The sequence below is a fragment of the Prunus mume genome, linkage group LG6, assembly GCF_029339155.1.
Source record: "Prunus mume cultivar Tortuosa linkage group LG6, ASM2933915v1, whole genome shotgun sequence".
NCBI lineage: Eukaryota > Viridiplantae > Streptophyta > Magnoliopsida > Rosales > Rosaceae > Prunus > Prunus mume.
The window spans coordinates 6605940-6623619 of NC_142703.1; the positions used below are offsets into that span (position 1 = coordinate 6605940).

The following is a 17680-nucleotide window of genomic DNA, read 5'->3' on the forward strand; positions in this document are numbered from 1 at the left end:
GCATAATTTACGGGAAAAAGAGGCTAATAAGCCCAACTTACTTGAGCATAATAGTGAATTTTCTCTTGAGCAAAAATCTAAAAATCCATATTTTCTTCAAACTCTAGCTAGAGAAAGGTATAAGTTTTTACCAGTAGATGTTAAGAATCATATGATTAATTTAGAATATGAGCAAAATACATCTCTTCAACTCTATATTAAAGCTTTTCTTTTCAATTTTAAAAGTAATCCACATCCTGGCATCACAATTATTACCAAAAATTGTTCCCATTACACTATTTACTTAGCCAGCATTGACATGATTGAATATAGGGAACTACATTTAGAGCATAAACAAAAAATAATCGTAGTTACTCCAGCATTATTAGCACAATATGGTTATTTAGGGAAACTTTATATTGAAAAAAGCGAGCATTTAGATTCGTTCTCCCAAAAATTTAGAGAAATTATAAGTTTTTATCTGTCTCTCTGGAAAAATGTAAAATTAGATTTCACTAGTATACCCCCAGAGTGGTTTAAAGATAGCATTTACCGAGATATAGCACAACATAGGATTATTATTTCTTTTGATGAATTACTTAGTCCGGGAGAATCAGCACAAACAGGAATGCCTACTAAGCAAGACATCCAACAATACAGAGGAGCAATAATAGCCGAGCAACAGCTATTTAATGATGATCATCTGACCCTCCTGTACCAGTCCAAGTTTATCAAGGTGTATTCAGAATCCACATCCAGGAGACCAGATGATATATATGAAAACATGATTAGTACTACATGAGCAAAAGTTTATGACGAAATCTACAACCAGATAGCAAAACAGATTACAGCAGAAGATAATGACAACTCATATTGGAATAGCTTAGGAGAAGAAGAGATACACAACATAGATAACATAATGGATGCATGAAGACCACGTGAAGAATCCATCCAGCAGAACAGCCGCCAAATTTCTTGGCTCCATACGGCTAAAGCAACATATGAAAAGAAGAAAGATTTCAGTTTCATACGGCTAGGATCCCCTAGGAAATCTAGAAAAGAATAAGGGCATTACTGTCCAACCACTTTAATTTTGTCCTTCTTTATAAAAATTGTATATATGCATTTTTAAAAAGGTATAGCCGCCCGGCTATACTCCGTTTTGCTTAATTGTTTTTAAAAATATTACAGCCGTGCGGCTATACTCGTTTTCCCCCTTTTTTCCCCAAAAAAATAGCACTCTACCCTTTTCACACGTGGTCCTATGCTTTGGGCTGGTCATTTTTATATTATAAATAGTATAGCTGTATACAATTTATACAAAAAAAAATTAATGTTTTATGAAATTAGTTTCTTTACCTTTTGTTTTTGGGCCTACTTCTTCAGTTTATTATATGCAATTAAGTAATATCTTATCTTTTTTTAATTACTTTACATAGTAATTATATTTTAATTACTATTGAATACAACAAAATTAAAGAAAAAGTGCACAAAATAACTAATTTCTATTTATTAAGTGTTTTGTGAAATCTTTTGGGTGTGTTAATTAAATTTCTCCATAGTGCAATTTATTAACATAAACAGAATGGAAATTCATATTATTAGCACATGAAATTGAAAATACAAGTTAATCTATTTTGTACAACCCAATAAATCTTTGAAGGAAATCAATACCTTCAAGTATCTAGCAGTTGAAGAAAAAAAAAACAGCTAGTTGCTTCTCAATAGACACAAATTGCAAGGCAAGGAAATTACTAAGATCTCTTGTGCAACAAAATGTCTTAAGTCAATTAGTTAAACGTCACCAAGTTCTTACATAAAGCATGGAATTTGGTTTGACTCAAGATTCAAAGGATTGTGAGGGAGATGACTAAAAGGCATGCATGCAATGAACACATCTTGCTAAAACAAAAAATGAAATAAATAAATCAAAAATAAAAAAGAAGACGTAAGATGCATATATGCAGGACAAGGTATCTAGACTCCATGAAGCAACCACAAACAAAAGAGAAGTCTAGATACACAAGAGAAGCAAACTAGTCATCAACATGAGGAAGAACATGGTCTTCCTTCTTGACCCAAACTTGTTTCACATTTGAAACTTTATGAGACATAGAGATCAACTCAGGAATTTTGACAAGTTTATAAAGAAGATCATTCACTTGAGTTTGAAGTAAATTTCCTTCTACTTTCTTGAGATGAACAAAAGACTTTTTCTCAAAATTCCTAAGCCCAAAACGCTTTGGTCTTATATGTCCTAATGTGCCACAATGATGGCAAGTAGGAATGACCCTTTTTGATTTAGGGAAACCAAATTTTGCAAGTGAAGAATGTTTATCCCTCGTACAAAGAATAGATTTTGCAAGGTCACATGTTTTAAGAGATGAAACATGGTTCTTAAAGCCATTTGCATTGGTTGCTCTAGACACTTTCCTTAGAGCATTACACCTAGGTCGAATGTGACCTTTCACACCACAATGGTGACAAGTAAGAATGAATCTTTGAGTTCTAGTTGGCTCTAAAATATCAAACTTTGTATTTGACTCCTTGACAAATGTGGTCGAAGGAGGAGGAACACAAGAACTAGAACAACCATAACCAAAACCAGTTTTGTCTCCATGAACCTTACCCATATTCAACATTTTATCCACCTTTTTAGCCCCTACGGTAAGCTTGATCATCGTGTCATTTGCCTTATTTATCTGAGTCAACAAATTCTTGTTGGAGGCTTGGAAAACCAAGTTGTTTTCCTTGAGCACATTCACTTGGTTTGAAATGTCATTTTTAATGACAAGCAATGAATCCTTTTCACTCTCCAAGGTCTCAACATTTTCACTCAATTCATTATTTGCTTCTTTAAAAGTGTAATGAAAAATTTCCAAGTTCTTTACCTTCCCTTCAAGTAAGAGATTTCTTTCCTTAAGCTTGGAAGTTTCAGTAAATAGGACATCATACTTTTCACACATACCCATGTATGACTGGTCATCCTGTTCCCTGTATGACTGGTCATCCTGCCTATCATCTCTAGACACAGATTCATTTCCTGAATCAGATTTTCCTTCCTTAACTACATGAACTCTAGCAAGTCTAGAGTTATGAACAGAACCAACAAGGGCAAAATTATTTGCCTCTTCATAAGATGAAGTGATATAGTTGTTGGAATCATCACTATCACTATCACTTAATTGTGCACTAATTGACTCTTCTCTCCCATTAGACTCTATCATGTGGTTATTTGCACATTCCACATCAATGTGACCAGCACCACCACATAGATAGCACTTTACAAGACCCTTCAAACTTTTGTTCTCCCTAAAGCCATACGTGTCCAAAAAATTCATCTCTTTAAAAGCGTTGTCTTGAGACACACATGTAGACGAAATAGGAAGATTCTGACAATTCCTAGTGACTTTGGTTTTATCTTTAACACCCTTCTATATTTCTTAACAAACATGGCAGGCTCATCATGAATGCAAGGAGCAATTGATCCATTTTTATGTTTGCACACCTAATACCAATTAGCACCCAAAAGATCTCCCTATTTATGTTAAGAGCTAGTGCTCTGATACCATTTGAAATTGGTACTTAGGTGACGAGGGATAAATTTTACGACACTTAAACAAAACGCAACAATCTTCACACACTTTAGACCTTGACCAAAACACTTATGACTAGTTAACTGCTAGTCAAGAACAGCCACAATCAAGAATACACACAGAGCATGCCACAATGTTCCTGCAACCCTAGAAGATTACTAATGACAACCTAGGCATTCAGAAATACCCATCAATCTAGGCATCCCCTGTGCTAGCAACAACTATGGTGAAAGTGTGTGAAATCATCATAATCAAGTAAACACCAAACAGTAGATAATGATTACTAATCAACTACAAGGACACAAACCCAGAATTCATACGATGACTAGTCAACCACCAAGAATACAAACCCAGAAAATTACAGAGATGCAATTAGAAATTGTTCATCTAGAAACCCACCATTGGGAAAAACTGGGGGTTATCAACCGACCAAGCAATCCACTAAGTAGAAAAAGATTCTTATAAAGGAACACAAGCAAGCTCAAGAAAAACCTAGATCTATTGAGGAAGATGAGTTATACCTCCTTTGTGCAATCTTCTTCTCCAACTTAGCAAAGCTTGAAGCTCAGTTCTTCATGGCAATGGCAGTGCTTCTCCACTCATTCATCTCATGGCACCACTTGCAAGCTCTAACTCATACAGAAATCAAAATTTGGATTCAAAGGAGAATGACCAATTTCTTCAAGAAACCATACTCTTGAAGAAATCAATCTTGAATCTGATCTAGATATATATGAGAGAGTGTTTGATCTAGCAAGATGAGGTTTTCATATTTCAAATGCAGTTTTCAAAAAGAAACATTTTGGAAAACTCAAAGATGAAAAATATGAAGGTTACACTTGAGGAAGAAGAGAAAGTTTACAGAGAAACTTTCCAAAACTTGCCCACAAAAGTGACGGCTACCAAATGAGGAATTCTTGGGCTTTTACCAAAAATTCCTAGGTCAGAATAGACACATGGCAGCTGAGAAATTCGTAGAAAATGACAAAAAAATGGTTAAACCTCAGCTGAAAACAGTGGGCTGGAAATCCTAATTGAAACAAAGGTTGACTAGTCATACGAAAGAAAGATCACTAGTCATACGAATGCAAGATGACTAGTCATACAAAGGAAAGATGACTAGTCATAATGTTTAGAAATTTAGTGAATGCAATGTAGTGTAATGCAGAATTTACCTTTGTCAAACACATTGTTTTCCATCAAAATGTAGCCATATAAGAACACCTAGAGAAGTAATTCTTAATATAAACTTAGAGCTTGGGAAATTATAATGATTTTTCTATTACAAAATTGTCAAGGGAAGCCAAAAGAAAAACTCAAAGTGCATACATTAACAACAACCAAATGTCCCAGTAATCTGAATATCAAGCCTCGGCCTAGAGTTTTCTTCAAATGACTCAAAATTCTCATAACTGCCTGCTAAGTGATCCTCATTAGAAGAATGCATGAACTGGCTAACAACACTAACTGCGTATGCGATATCTGGTCTAGTGTGCAAAAGATAAAATAGTCTTCCCACTAACCTCTGATATCTCTCCTTATTGGTCGGCACTTGATTAGGATAGATTGCTAGGTGATGATTCTGCACAATATGGGTTTTGGCTAGTGCACACCCTAACATACTAGTTTCAGTCAACAAGTCTAGAACATACTTCTTTTGAGATAGACAAACACTAGTAGTAGAGCGAGTTACTTCGATTCCCAGAAAATACTTCAAAGAGCCCAAGTCCTTCATCTCAACATCATCACCAGTAACTAAACTCTTTATAGATTCAACATGTAAGGCTTTTTACCTATATTGACCTTAGGTCCCTTCATGCATTTATATCATACATGAAAAATTGTTTTATGTAAACTAAATATGAAAAATGGTTTTTCGAAATAATCATTTTCTCAAGATAATTTTTTGCGGCTTTTATTCCTTACACATCAAATAAGAAAACTTGATTTTATATTATGTAGTATATATTGACTTAATAAGCCATCATTTTTAGCCTAAATCATATTTTGCACTAATATTTGAATCCAAATATGAGGTACTTTCTTATTTATATCGTAAAATAAGTAAATTGAGTAATATAAAAATAAATGAAAGTAAAAGGATAAAGACATTTACTTGCTCCTCCTTGCGTCTTAATAGTCCGCCATACATACTGTTTAGCATACCCTTTACTTAAGCTTATAAGGTTGTTCTCAACAATACATAAAAGGAGGGGAAAACGCAGAGGAAGAAGAAGTGAGAACAACTCAGAGCTATAGCTGCACTCTTATTGACCTTTTAAGCTACAACCTGTAGCTCACAAATAATCACTCAATAATAGGCCGTACACAAACCAAGAATACATATATATCAGCTTCCTGATGCAGGGCAAATTGAAAATTTAATCTTTCTAATTTTCTTAAAAGCGTATTTCAAACCTTGGGAAAATCCTTTATACAAAGGAAGTTGCATGAGCGCAAGCACAGGGACAGGAAGAAATGCAACCACGTAAATGAGGGACGTTGTCCATTTCTTTCGGAGATGAATCAATAGCACAATAGTAGCAAGTGAAGGTGAGTATGGTGGTTACCAGCAATGTTTTGAAAGGCGAGGCGTTGAAGATAGGCGTTTTATGTCTCGCAAAGCGAGGTGTAAGCCTTGAGGCGATAAGGCGCAAGCCTTTTGAACATTCAATTATCATAAATAAAAATATATTAGTATGTTAATAATATGTAAAACATATGATCTATATATGTTGTGAGGTCATTGATTCATAAATTGAAACATCTCAAGCCTTTCTTTAAGCCCTAAATTGATTTAGACTGTTATAGACTGGATATGAATAATATGTGGGTGGATATGGGAGAGAGCTAGTCAAAATTTAAACAGAGGGAAATCTGATTTTTGTGAACCTTCTATTGGGTGAGGGCAGAATATAAAAGGCACAGGAGAGACTAATTAATATAATAATTTTTTATTGTGAAGGAACGGAGGAAGTGGGACCTGAGCTTATGTTATGTTCTTAAACTTAGAAACCATAGATGTTGAAACGCTGGCGTTTTGCTTTACTCTTTAAACACAAAAGCTGTACCATACGGGATCGTTTTGAGAGAAATAAAGTTAGGTTTCATCGTCGTCTTCTCCGCTCTGCAACGCCTCTGCAATTTCACGCGTACGCTTTTGGAATTTGGCGTACGCCTCCTTAACTTGGCGTATGCCTTTAACAACAATCGCTAAACAGAGGTACGCTTGAGGCGTTTTACCATCGCCTCGCCTCGCCTCACGCTCTCAGGCGCGCTTAGGCATGCCTTTCAAAACATTAGTTACCAGTGAGAAGAACAGAAGGGTGAACCCTAAATGTAGCCGGAACGGAAGAGAACGGTAAAAGTCTTGGTACTCAAACGGCGACGTGAGGATAGAGAGAAACGTGACCAAAGAAGCCAACGAGCTGATAAGCGAGACAGTGTTGGTAATGGCGAAAGTGACAAAGAAAGCGGAATCCCGGAGAAGAGGAAGCCCGTTGGAATCATAACCCCCGGGAGCCGTGTACGCGGCTGCATAGACCACGGTGGCCACCAGAGCCGCCACGGTCGAGCATGACTGAGCAGTCCCTTTCATCCATTCTTGTGCCGACTGAAGAAGCTTTGCATGCTCACTATTGAAGAGCTCCTCCGCTGTCAGACCCTTATGGTTGTGGTGCGTGATGTAGTGAGGTGGCATTATCTTTTCCACACGCTGGCCGCAAATGGAAAAATTGTTAAGGATTAATACAGTAATTAACAATATAAAATGGTATTTCTTTTTTGCAATGTTGTAAGATGTTACCCTTGTTAAAAATATATATATATACTTTTTCAGTAATTTAAAACATTTTATACATGTTTTTCTAGGAAAAAAAATAGTTACATAGTGAATTTAATAATTAATCTCATTACCTATTCTTATTTGGGGGACAGGAAACTAATAAAATTTGTATTTTAAATGCATGTATGTCAATTTGGGGTAGTGACATGGAGTTTATGTACCTAGTTAGAGGAGGTCCTGAATTCAAAACTCATCTACGAGAGTACAGTAATTGAATCAAGAAAACGCATGCATGCATGTCCTAGTAGATGAACTTCAATTAATGAAATAAAATGATAAATATATTAAGGTGCACATAACTCACTCACCACCATCCAACGCAGTTCTTCTTGCAACTGCAATGCAGGACCACCTACCCGTTGAGTGTTTGCAGAGTAATATCTCATGTATGCAGCTTGGTGCAATATGGTGTTGCCATCACGGTCATTCTTCATAGCCATCCTTAACGTTAATGATTTACTCTTTTTCACCAGCTTAAAGATCTGAAGCCGGCGGTGCTTGATGGCGATGTGCAGAATGTTTTGTTGATTATCAATGTCGTGTGCCTCTGCCGCTTGAGGGTGCAACTGAAGAACTTTTTCCACAATTTGTGCTATTCCGGTGCTGGTTGCCATAAGCAATGGGGTATACTTATGAATAGATCTGGTCTCTTCTTCTTCTTCTCCTCTGTCGTGTGACGGCACCAGGGAAATTGTCCCATCCATCTTCTTTTTACTTTCCACCCATGAATGGTCCTTCTCGACCAGCAAATGAGTGAGTTCCAACAGTGATTTTTGCTTCTGCATTTCCTTGTACATCATACGGATTCGTGGCCATCCTACTAGTTATTATGATCATGCATGCATATTCATGAGAGAGATATTGATTGGGAAAGATAGATAAATAGTAATTAGTTTTCCAGCATGCTTCCACATATAAGCCAAATCTTAATTAAACAACAGCTGCAGAAAATTGGATTGAATTTTTATTTTATATTTAACTTTCTAACTCTAACATATATTTGTCGTTGCGTTATTAGTATATTGTGAACATATATGTAGATACACTTTATCGTGGTGTCAATATAACATAAATGTTATCGTATGTGTGACAGTCAAACCAAAGAATATCTCCTAAATTTACAGTTTGTCGAAAATTGCAGCGCGGCGCCACCAACCGAACTGACCAACTCGGTTGTCCTAAATCCCAAACTACCAGCGACTATGACGGTTTGCATTGGATCGGTGAAGTTAATCCAACCCAATATGGAGTTGGAGCAGGGAGGGAGAGAGAGAGAGAGAGAGAGAGAGAGAGAGAGAGAGAGAGAGAGAGAGAGGTGGTTGTGACTAGGATAAATTAAATTTGGGTTTTTCCTTCAAATTCATTTTTTCTTACCTACAACTCATCCTTTTATTTTTGTATAAATTAAACCAATTTTTATAAGTAAAACTCGATGACTAGATCCACCTAAACAAATTATCTAATCAAGCTTAACATATTAAATGTTATATTTTTTGAATTCCTAAAATACCCCTAATTGCATTTTGACCTCTTTTTTTTCCCAACAAATTGTTTGCTATTCAATGCCATAATGGTGTTTCAATTTTGCAAACGTTTTATGGGTCAGTCTTATTTATTTATTTATTTTACATATAATTAAAACTTGGTTGTAATTAGTGTCATATGTTTTTTAAATTGATTTGTTCCAATGTACCTATTATGTTTTTTTCACTATGATTGGTTATATTTTGTAAACGAAATATATAATTAAAACTTTGGTATGTTTTTCCAAATCGGACTACCATTCATATTTTGTTTTAATTTTCATATTGATTGGTTAGTTATTTCCTTTTATTTATATCAAAATTTCAAATTTAATAATTGTTATGGTTTGAAAGTAATTTCAAATTTAAGAAAGACACTTGTTCTTGCTCTTTATAGGTCTTGATCCCTATGTTTTAGTACATTAATTTACCTGCATTTTTCTTAGGTACATATGACTCTAGGTAAATTGTTGAGGTAAATTGTTGAACTTGCAAAATATAGGTACATTAATAGGTATATTGTAAAAATAATTTGCCTTACTGTAAATAATTTGCCTATACACATTTGTAGGTATATTGTAAAAGTAATTTACCTACTTTTGTTTGTAAAAAATGTACCTATATATATATATTTATAGGTACATTATTTATTGGAAATATAATTTAGGGATTTTTTTTTTTTTTTTGGTTCAAAATATTTTATAAATTGTCGATGGATTAGAGGGAGTGCCAACCAAAAGAAATGAGGGGTTTAATATGCTATTAATAGGAAGAATAAATTATAATTAAGACAGTTAGTGAAATGGTTGAAAATAAATATGAAGGTAATTGACATGTATTGTAATTTAGTTAATAATACTAGGAAAAATCTATCTTCCATGGCAACCTATTTTACATTTGGGTTTTAAGTAAAGATTTAAAAATAGGTGGGTATTAGTCTAAGACATAGTATTTGTAAGGGCCTATATTGGAATAACCAGTTAATAATAAACAAGTGCCACCGCAGTGGTGAGATGAAATCAAGAATTGAATTGAAAAAACAAAAAAATTAAAGTATTTATGTCTCCCTAAGTTAGCGAGTATATAGTTGAAGTTGAAATTTTATAAAGATCTCCTAAAATTGTTTTATAGTATTTTGAAATAAATTATAACTAACTAAATAGGAAACATGATTGGAAATGGAAGAAAGCCTAAGTCAAATCTCATAGGAAAACCAAAAAAAAAAAACCTTTAGCTAGCCATCCCTTATAAATTTTCTGACTACGTTATTGGTAAATACAGTCCCCACTTTTGCAGTGCGAAAAATTCAAATGCAGCATAGCATATATGTTATATTTAAATACGTATTATGCATAGAGTAGATCGTACACTTATAAATGAGCATCTTCCATTTGTTTTTGCGAAATTTTCCTTGGAACGCAGATGGCATTCGGGCTAGCAATTGAAGGCTTGTGAACCCATTACTTTCCTTTCTTTCTGCAAGATTTTGGTACTCTTTTTGTAACCAAACAGCAGTCTCTGCATTGAAGGAAAAACATGTTAATAATAATAATAATAAAATCAATATAATAGACTAAATGTTTACTTGCCAAACTTATAGCAAGACTCAAATAATCCATTTTTATAGCTTGACAGCATTATTAAGTATCTTATCTTACTAACTGATGTATGATATAAAAGGACATATTTGTATCACTTTACTGGTCATATTGCTGACCCATTTGTTAATGGCGGAGTCAGAAATTAATGTTAGAGGGAGCTCCCTTCAAAATATAAAAAAATAAAGAGAATGAGAGTATAAACACTATCATTAATTTTCATACCCTTGGACCAATAATATCTCCTAAAGTAAAAATCAAGAAATAAGCTTTAAATTACAGCTTTTACACATCAAGTTCTGATTGTTGTATATATAACCCCTTTATCATCTTTCAATAATCTAGTCAATTCCTACGCACACAACATTAAATTATTTACACTGAGAGGGAGAAGGAGGGAGAGAAAGAAAATGAGAGTAAAATGGTGTGGAAGAGATAGAGTTGAGTAGGGGCCTAGGACCCCTATGGTCCTTATATGGCTCCGCCGCAGCAATCAGTACTAGAAGGGTGATAACAATATGATCAGTAAATGTAGTAGAAATAGAGAGTAATGCATTTTTTTTCATAAATAACATACACATATATAATGAGAGTAAAGAGTAATGCAATTGTCATTTTGAAGAGAGAGACCAAAATGTTGGCCAATGACTGCGATATGAAGAATGGATACTTGATCTACATGTCTTTGGAAGTGCAACTCTATATCGTCCACCACTTGGGTAGCCAAATATTTGGCCAACTTTGTGTGACCGAAAGCTGCAGCCCTGTAGAGTGGGGTTTCTCCTAACTGGTTCCGAATCTCTATCACACGCGCACCGTTTTGGTGAAGATCTAGTCTAGCAAGCTCGATCCTAACTCTATTATCCAGCCCCACCCATAGCATTCCTGCTTCCAGGTTTCCGGTCGCAGCCACCTCATGCAGAGCGGTGTTGCCTTGGCCATTCTCCATTGTCAACGCATGGTGTAGCTGCCGAGCTTCTTTAATCAGTGAAATCAAAAACTCCAGCACATCCTTGCGTCCTGCGAAGGCTACGACGTGAAGTACAGTGTCTTTGTTTGTCGTCAATGGAACAAGCACTTCTCTCGGATTATCGCTGTAGTGTCGTTTTAGGCGTTCCCAGTTATCGTACATGGCCCATTGATATGGCCCTTGCGTGCGTTTCAGTGCCTTACCCACTCTTTCAACCTCCTCCATCGCCTCCATCTCTATATTTTTCGACTCAATCATTGCTTTCTTTGCTCTCCCATTCCATATATAGCAATCAGCTATTGCTTTTTTATATTTTCGTTTTCATTTTTTATTTGATTTATAGCATCAGATGCCTTGCTTAATCAAGTTATCCTTTTGAATCGGATTCCAGTTCAGTACGTTTGAAACGCTGCTCTACACTACACACACCTTCAAAGCATCACGAATCGTTTCCGCCTCCACCACCACCACAGCTGACCCAGTGCACACAGCAGCTCCCCACTTTAGGAATTCGAAGAGAATCAAAGACAACATGTCGGGATAGGATTCCATCCCATGACGGAGTCAAATATAATTATTTAATGTTAATAATAATGTTGGAATGGATTCGAACATAATGATGGCTGGTGTAAGACATTGTTGGTCCCTTTTCCCGACTACACTCTTTTTGTTTTAATCTCCATCGAGCTGCTCTGGAGAGTGGGAAGGTCATCGGGTCAACACAAATGCCCTGATTGGATTTCTGGCCTGTGAGGAGATTCTTTCAACTTTTGAACAAAATTGAAAGTTGGATTCAAGTTGACAAGAACGGGTGAGCTCGGGCTGGACCCTAACTACCTGTTCCTTTTGTTCTGATCATGAATTGCGTAGGCATGCCACTATTGGGAATGAGACCAGCCCAATAGATCTGGTATATGTAGTGTAGGATATTGACTTGTTGGATTTGTGCTTATTATGTACTTCTCCTCAAGCCATTGTGCTTCAAGGGGAGTAATGGCATGGATAAGTTCTTTTCTATGGTTCAATCAAGAGGACTTCAATATTATTTTATTTGTGCATTGTCAGTACGATAGATACGAATAGTACTTGATCAAACAAGAGGAAAACCAGTGTCGTGGTTAATATTACCCTATTTGGGTTCAAAAACCTATCCTAAATCCGAAATGACCCTAGATTGGGTCAAGGTTCTAAATAATTCAGGCCCAATGATATAGTTCGGGCTTGAACTAATCCTTATTTTCAAACTAATAGAGCCCTATTCGGGCTTAGACCTCTGTTTTGGGTCCGAATAATAGGCTTGAATAATATAAAGGCGGGAAAGTAAACTATTTTATAGGAATATATATATATATATATATATATATAAGAACAATTAAATAGCAAATATTTGATAAAATAACTAAGACAAACTTCAAAATCTCTTAATCTTATTTTGGCTTGATAGCAAAGAAAGACAAGAGCTATAGAATTCTCCATTTAACTAATTCAAAATATCGACTACAATACAGGAAAAGCTGGAGATTTCTCTATCCAGTTCGAGTAATACATAAATTCAAATTTATCATTCAAAGGAAATCATTCCATGAAGATGACAGAGCAACAAAAGATAAAATGCAGGAGTTGTCAATTGGTTATCTGAATATCAAGTAAGCTTGTTTGAAAAGATCTTGAGTTTTTTCAAGTATTTTTAAGGCGTTGCGTCTGGTTTTTGGAGAGAGATTCGTTTTCTTTTTGCTAATGATTTATTCTTCAATTTATAGAGAATAAGGTCGGTTGAGTGTTGGGACCAACATTCAATTTGAAGTACCCACTTGGCATTGATTTTGGTGAGTGGGTTGCTGAAAATACAAGCAAACCCAAAAAAAAAGTTGTTAAGAGGCTTTGATGAGCTATGAGATGTGATCCCTGCAGTCCTTGTAAATTTTGGTCGGGGCATAGGGCCGATACTTGGGCAAGGAAATCTGGAGAGCTCGTGACTTGGCTGTTTCGATGTAGGACTTTGTGCAAATCGTTGTGGTGGTGACTTTGTGCAAATCGTTGTGGTGGTGATACGTGTTTATGGTTCTAGGTTCTGTAGTTGAGAGCATCGGTAGGTGGTTGCCGCTCCGGAGGGAGTTCCTCCTTCGGTAGGTTAGGAAGGTGGTGGTGTCACTCGTATTCTAAGGGCCATCTGAGTGTCTTGGAGTATTTTTCCCTTTTCACAGTCGGCTAGTCTGACTATGTACCAGTCCTCTAATGCCGAATGTGCTAGATAGATTATGATGTAAACAATTACCATAAAACCCAGTAAATCTATAAGGCTTCAGATTCGAGGGTGCAATCCAACAATCTATACACCCATAGAAGAGGATAAAATATGCACCTCCTAATTAATATTCCAACACATGGCTAAACCACCCTATTTTCCTCCTTTCCTCACTATAAAACCATTATAAAAGCCCCAGCACTGGAGTCTTTTCCTTAGCTAATCATTATCTAACTTAGTTTCCACAAGGAAAACCAAATCCAGGCATCTTTCTCTCAACAAATCATTGAGAGCTCTTAATATCTGAGGGTTGCCAAGCCCTCAAACATTCCAGCTTAAAGCTAACATTGCTCTTGGTTGGCCAATTGATCCGAACCCATCACAGATTCAACCATACTAGTATTAGTGCTCCTGCTTTCCTCCAACTTTCTGTATTTGGATGAAAATACCATCTCATTATTACCTTTTCGTTTCTCCCCCAAGTTCTCTACCATTGTTGCTTCCTTTTGACTATCATCTTTCTTTGCTTCTCTAGCCAATGGCTTCTAACTCTACCTCATTTGTTTTTGTGTGTCAACCCATTCCCTAACTGTATTATTGTCAACCCCTTCATCAGCAATCTCTACATAATTTAAAGTGCTCACCATTACATCAAAATATCCAAATAAAGCTTTCTCTACTTCTATATTGGAACCCCCATGACTCGGTTCGATGTCGTTTGCTTGCTGGCCTTTTTTTGTACTTCTAATTTCTGAATTTCTATTGGTGCTTTAGCTTTTGATCTAACTTCATCAATACAAATGAAATGACACTTTTTTTGAGGCTATGACTTTTTGGAGTGGGACATTTTAAATGAAATCAATACCACACAATTATTTCTTCTCTCTGGAGATAAAGTTGCATCAGGGAAAGCCATCATCTTCCCCTCTCCCACTATGTCATTTGTACTTCATTTTTCCTCAAATAAACTTCCTCTTCATCCGAGCTTGAATTATATGACTGAAGGAAGTTGAGGTTCCACTCCAAAACTAGTTGGCAATGGGGGGAGTAGTGTTGTGAAATTATGGGTTTCACTCCCCTAATGATCATGTTGTTGATGGACTTTGTGACAAACACAATGATGGATGAATCACACATATACACACTTGCAGAAAACAACCAAGCACAAAATGACACAAGAATTTATAGAGGTTCAGCAATTGCCTACATCCTTTTGGTGATCCCCTTGAGAAATTCACTAATGAAAGAATAAGTTATAACCCTGGTTTACAAAGAAACCCCCTTGAACTCTATTCTCTCCCTAAGCTCCATTTTCTCTCTCACCCCTTGCTAAACACTTTGATGCACTTGTGAACACTCTCTCACACTTGGTGCTTCTCCTCCTTGGTGTCTAAACTTACAAGACTCGAACTCACAGCTCTTAACTTGAGCTGATTGCACTCTCTGCCTCCCTTGATGGTTTCACCCACGCCCTTGATGAGTTTAACCACCCCTTTTGTTGCCTTGCATCTTTCTTCCTTTTGTAGACAAGTTTTTAGACTTAGGAGAGGGCTGCATTTACTCCTACACGTTCTCACTTTCAGCTACCCATGTAAACCATAGGTTAGGCAAGCCAAAAGCACCCCATTAATGCCTACATCCTTTCGCCATCTTATCTAACAAGCTTTGATACAAGTCAACAAACATCATTAATGGTGTTCCAGCTTTTCCAGCACCTTGCCAAACTTCCTAGAACCCATAAAAGCTTTGGAGTCACATGGAGCTAGGCAGGGAACAAACACATGTGAAAGGAACCTGAAAACATGTGGAAAAAACAACACGACATGGCGGCAACCGGTCGCTCGTTCCTGGTGATTGGTCGCCTCCTGTGACATTTCTTGTTTTCCAATCTACTTCAAAACGACTGGTCGCTTCCATCGAAGCTTGCATCCTTAATGTGAGCCAAATTTCCAACAATCTCCACCTTGGCTAACCATTAATCACCCATGAACCTTTATTGACCTTTATAACCTCTTAGAAATCGTTCAAGTAGTTTCCAAGAGCTCCATCATGACAATAAACATCTTGCCTCAATGCACCTTCGACGGAAGGTGCTCCACTTAATTCTAAACTTGAGTAACCTGGACCTCTATTGCATAAGAGAGATCCCTCATGCCAAATTCCTTGCTCCTTGCCTTCCCGGAACCTTGAATTTTAGACATGCCTTGATATGCAAACCGCATACCTATCCTTTGTTCAATAAATCCCCACTTAGCTACCCTTACTCTTGGATTTAAGAACATATCCTTTTTCACTAATGCACCCTTCCAACTTTCCCACTTCATGCTCCCTATAACACTCCAAAACATGGCTTGAACTTTTTGGTCCATCCATCCAAAATCTAGGGACGGTTTGATGGATTCCTTAGGCCCGGACCTTGCAATTGATGATGGCTTCACCTCAAGTAGAACCCCCTTGTGAGTTCGTTGTTGTTGCCCTCCTTCATCTGCCCTTGCATCAAGCTCCACCTCAAATGGAGTCTTTTCCAACACCACCTTGGCAAGAAGCTTCTCTTCAACAACATCATCCCCATTATCCCTTATCTTGACTTCACCTTTGTGGATATTGTCCTTTGACTCCACAGCTTCTGCACCTTTAATGATGAACTATTAGTCATACAACCTTGACTAACCTTTCTTGCCCAACTTATCTTGAGCAAACCTGTAGCTGCATTATGTTGAACTGGCTCCTTGACATCATGACAGGACCAGCCCCGAATTTCCTGTAACTCGAGACGAGCCCTGTGGAATTCCTGACATCACCCCGATGTCGGGCCCTCTTCTAAAAACTATAACCTCTTTTGCCAAAGAGGAATAAGGGCACGAGACTTTTTGCCCAAAATTCGGCAGAGTCTCCCCTCAGTAAATTGAACATTCCACAAATGTTCAACCTGTATAGAACACAATTTAATATACCAACAGGCAGCATGCACAATATATTTTCAAGCAATTCACATAAATGGCATCCGGCCTTCTAATATTTCGCCAGCAATGCTCTTAAATCCAATTAATGCATTAAACAATGCATATAACCATCTCAAACTTATTTATAAACACCCACTCTAATCAACATACAAGGATTTAACCTCCTAATATGCACACCTCTCGTTCTTAACTGAATCTCAGGACCAATGACAAGGTCCGCACCACACTCATAACATACAAAGGTAAGTTTAACCCGCTGGCTGCACCTAGTAACTCAGTCGCCTACGCACTTTATCGAGGGATCAAGCCACACGTAGTTCTTTCACATCAATCCTGGCTCCAATAACAAACAAACCATTACAACCATACAAATTCATATATTCTAGGATTTATCCATCACAACTCACCAAACACAAATCTCATATCTCCTCATACGCCGACGCACCCGCCAATGATGGGTCCGCCAATATGCCGCTACTCCTACGACACGGGCGACCTCAACACAATATCACATATCTCCCCATACGCCGGGACGCACCCGCCACGTGATGAGGTCCGTCAACACGCCACTACTCCTCCTACGACACGCAACCTCAACACAATATCACATATCTCCTCATACGCCGGAACGCACCACCACGATGGGGTCCGCAACACGCGGCTACTCCTATGACACGGTGACCTCAACACAATATCACATATCTCCTCCCATATGTCGAGACGCACCCGCCACGATGAGGTCCACACGCGCTACTCCTACGACACGCGGCGACCTCAACACAATATCACATATCTCCCCATACGCCGGACACACCCGGCCACGATGGGTCTGGCTAACACGCCAGCTACTCCTACGCCACATGCGACTCATCACCATATCACAGACGGTATTTACACAGGGTAATCAATATCCGGGAAGGTACATAGGGTAGTACGATAGCACTCCAAACTGACATCTAAAC

General features: G+C 37.3%; 1 protein-coding gene across 1 annotated transcript; it reads right to left on the reverse strand.

The window, feature by feature from the left end:
* Positions 1-5740: 5740 nt before the first annotated feature.
* On the reverse strand, positions 5741-11771 carry LOC103336336 (uncharacterized). The gene is made up of 5 exons (XM_089054671.1): positions 11171-11771; positions 10311-10460; positions 7728-8239; positions 6876-7290; positions 5741-6137 (listed from the first exon to the last, which is right to left on the reverse strand). Exons 1-5 carry the CDS (start codon positions 11766-11768, stop codon positions 5926-5928), a joined length of 1887 nt encoding a protein of 628 aa, XP_088910797.1. The 5' UTR covers positions 11769-11771; the 3' UTR covers positions 5741-5925.
* Between the last annotated feature and the right edge of the window lie 5909 nt (positions 11772-17680).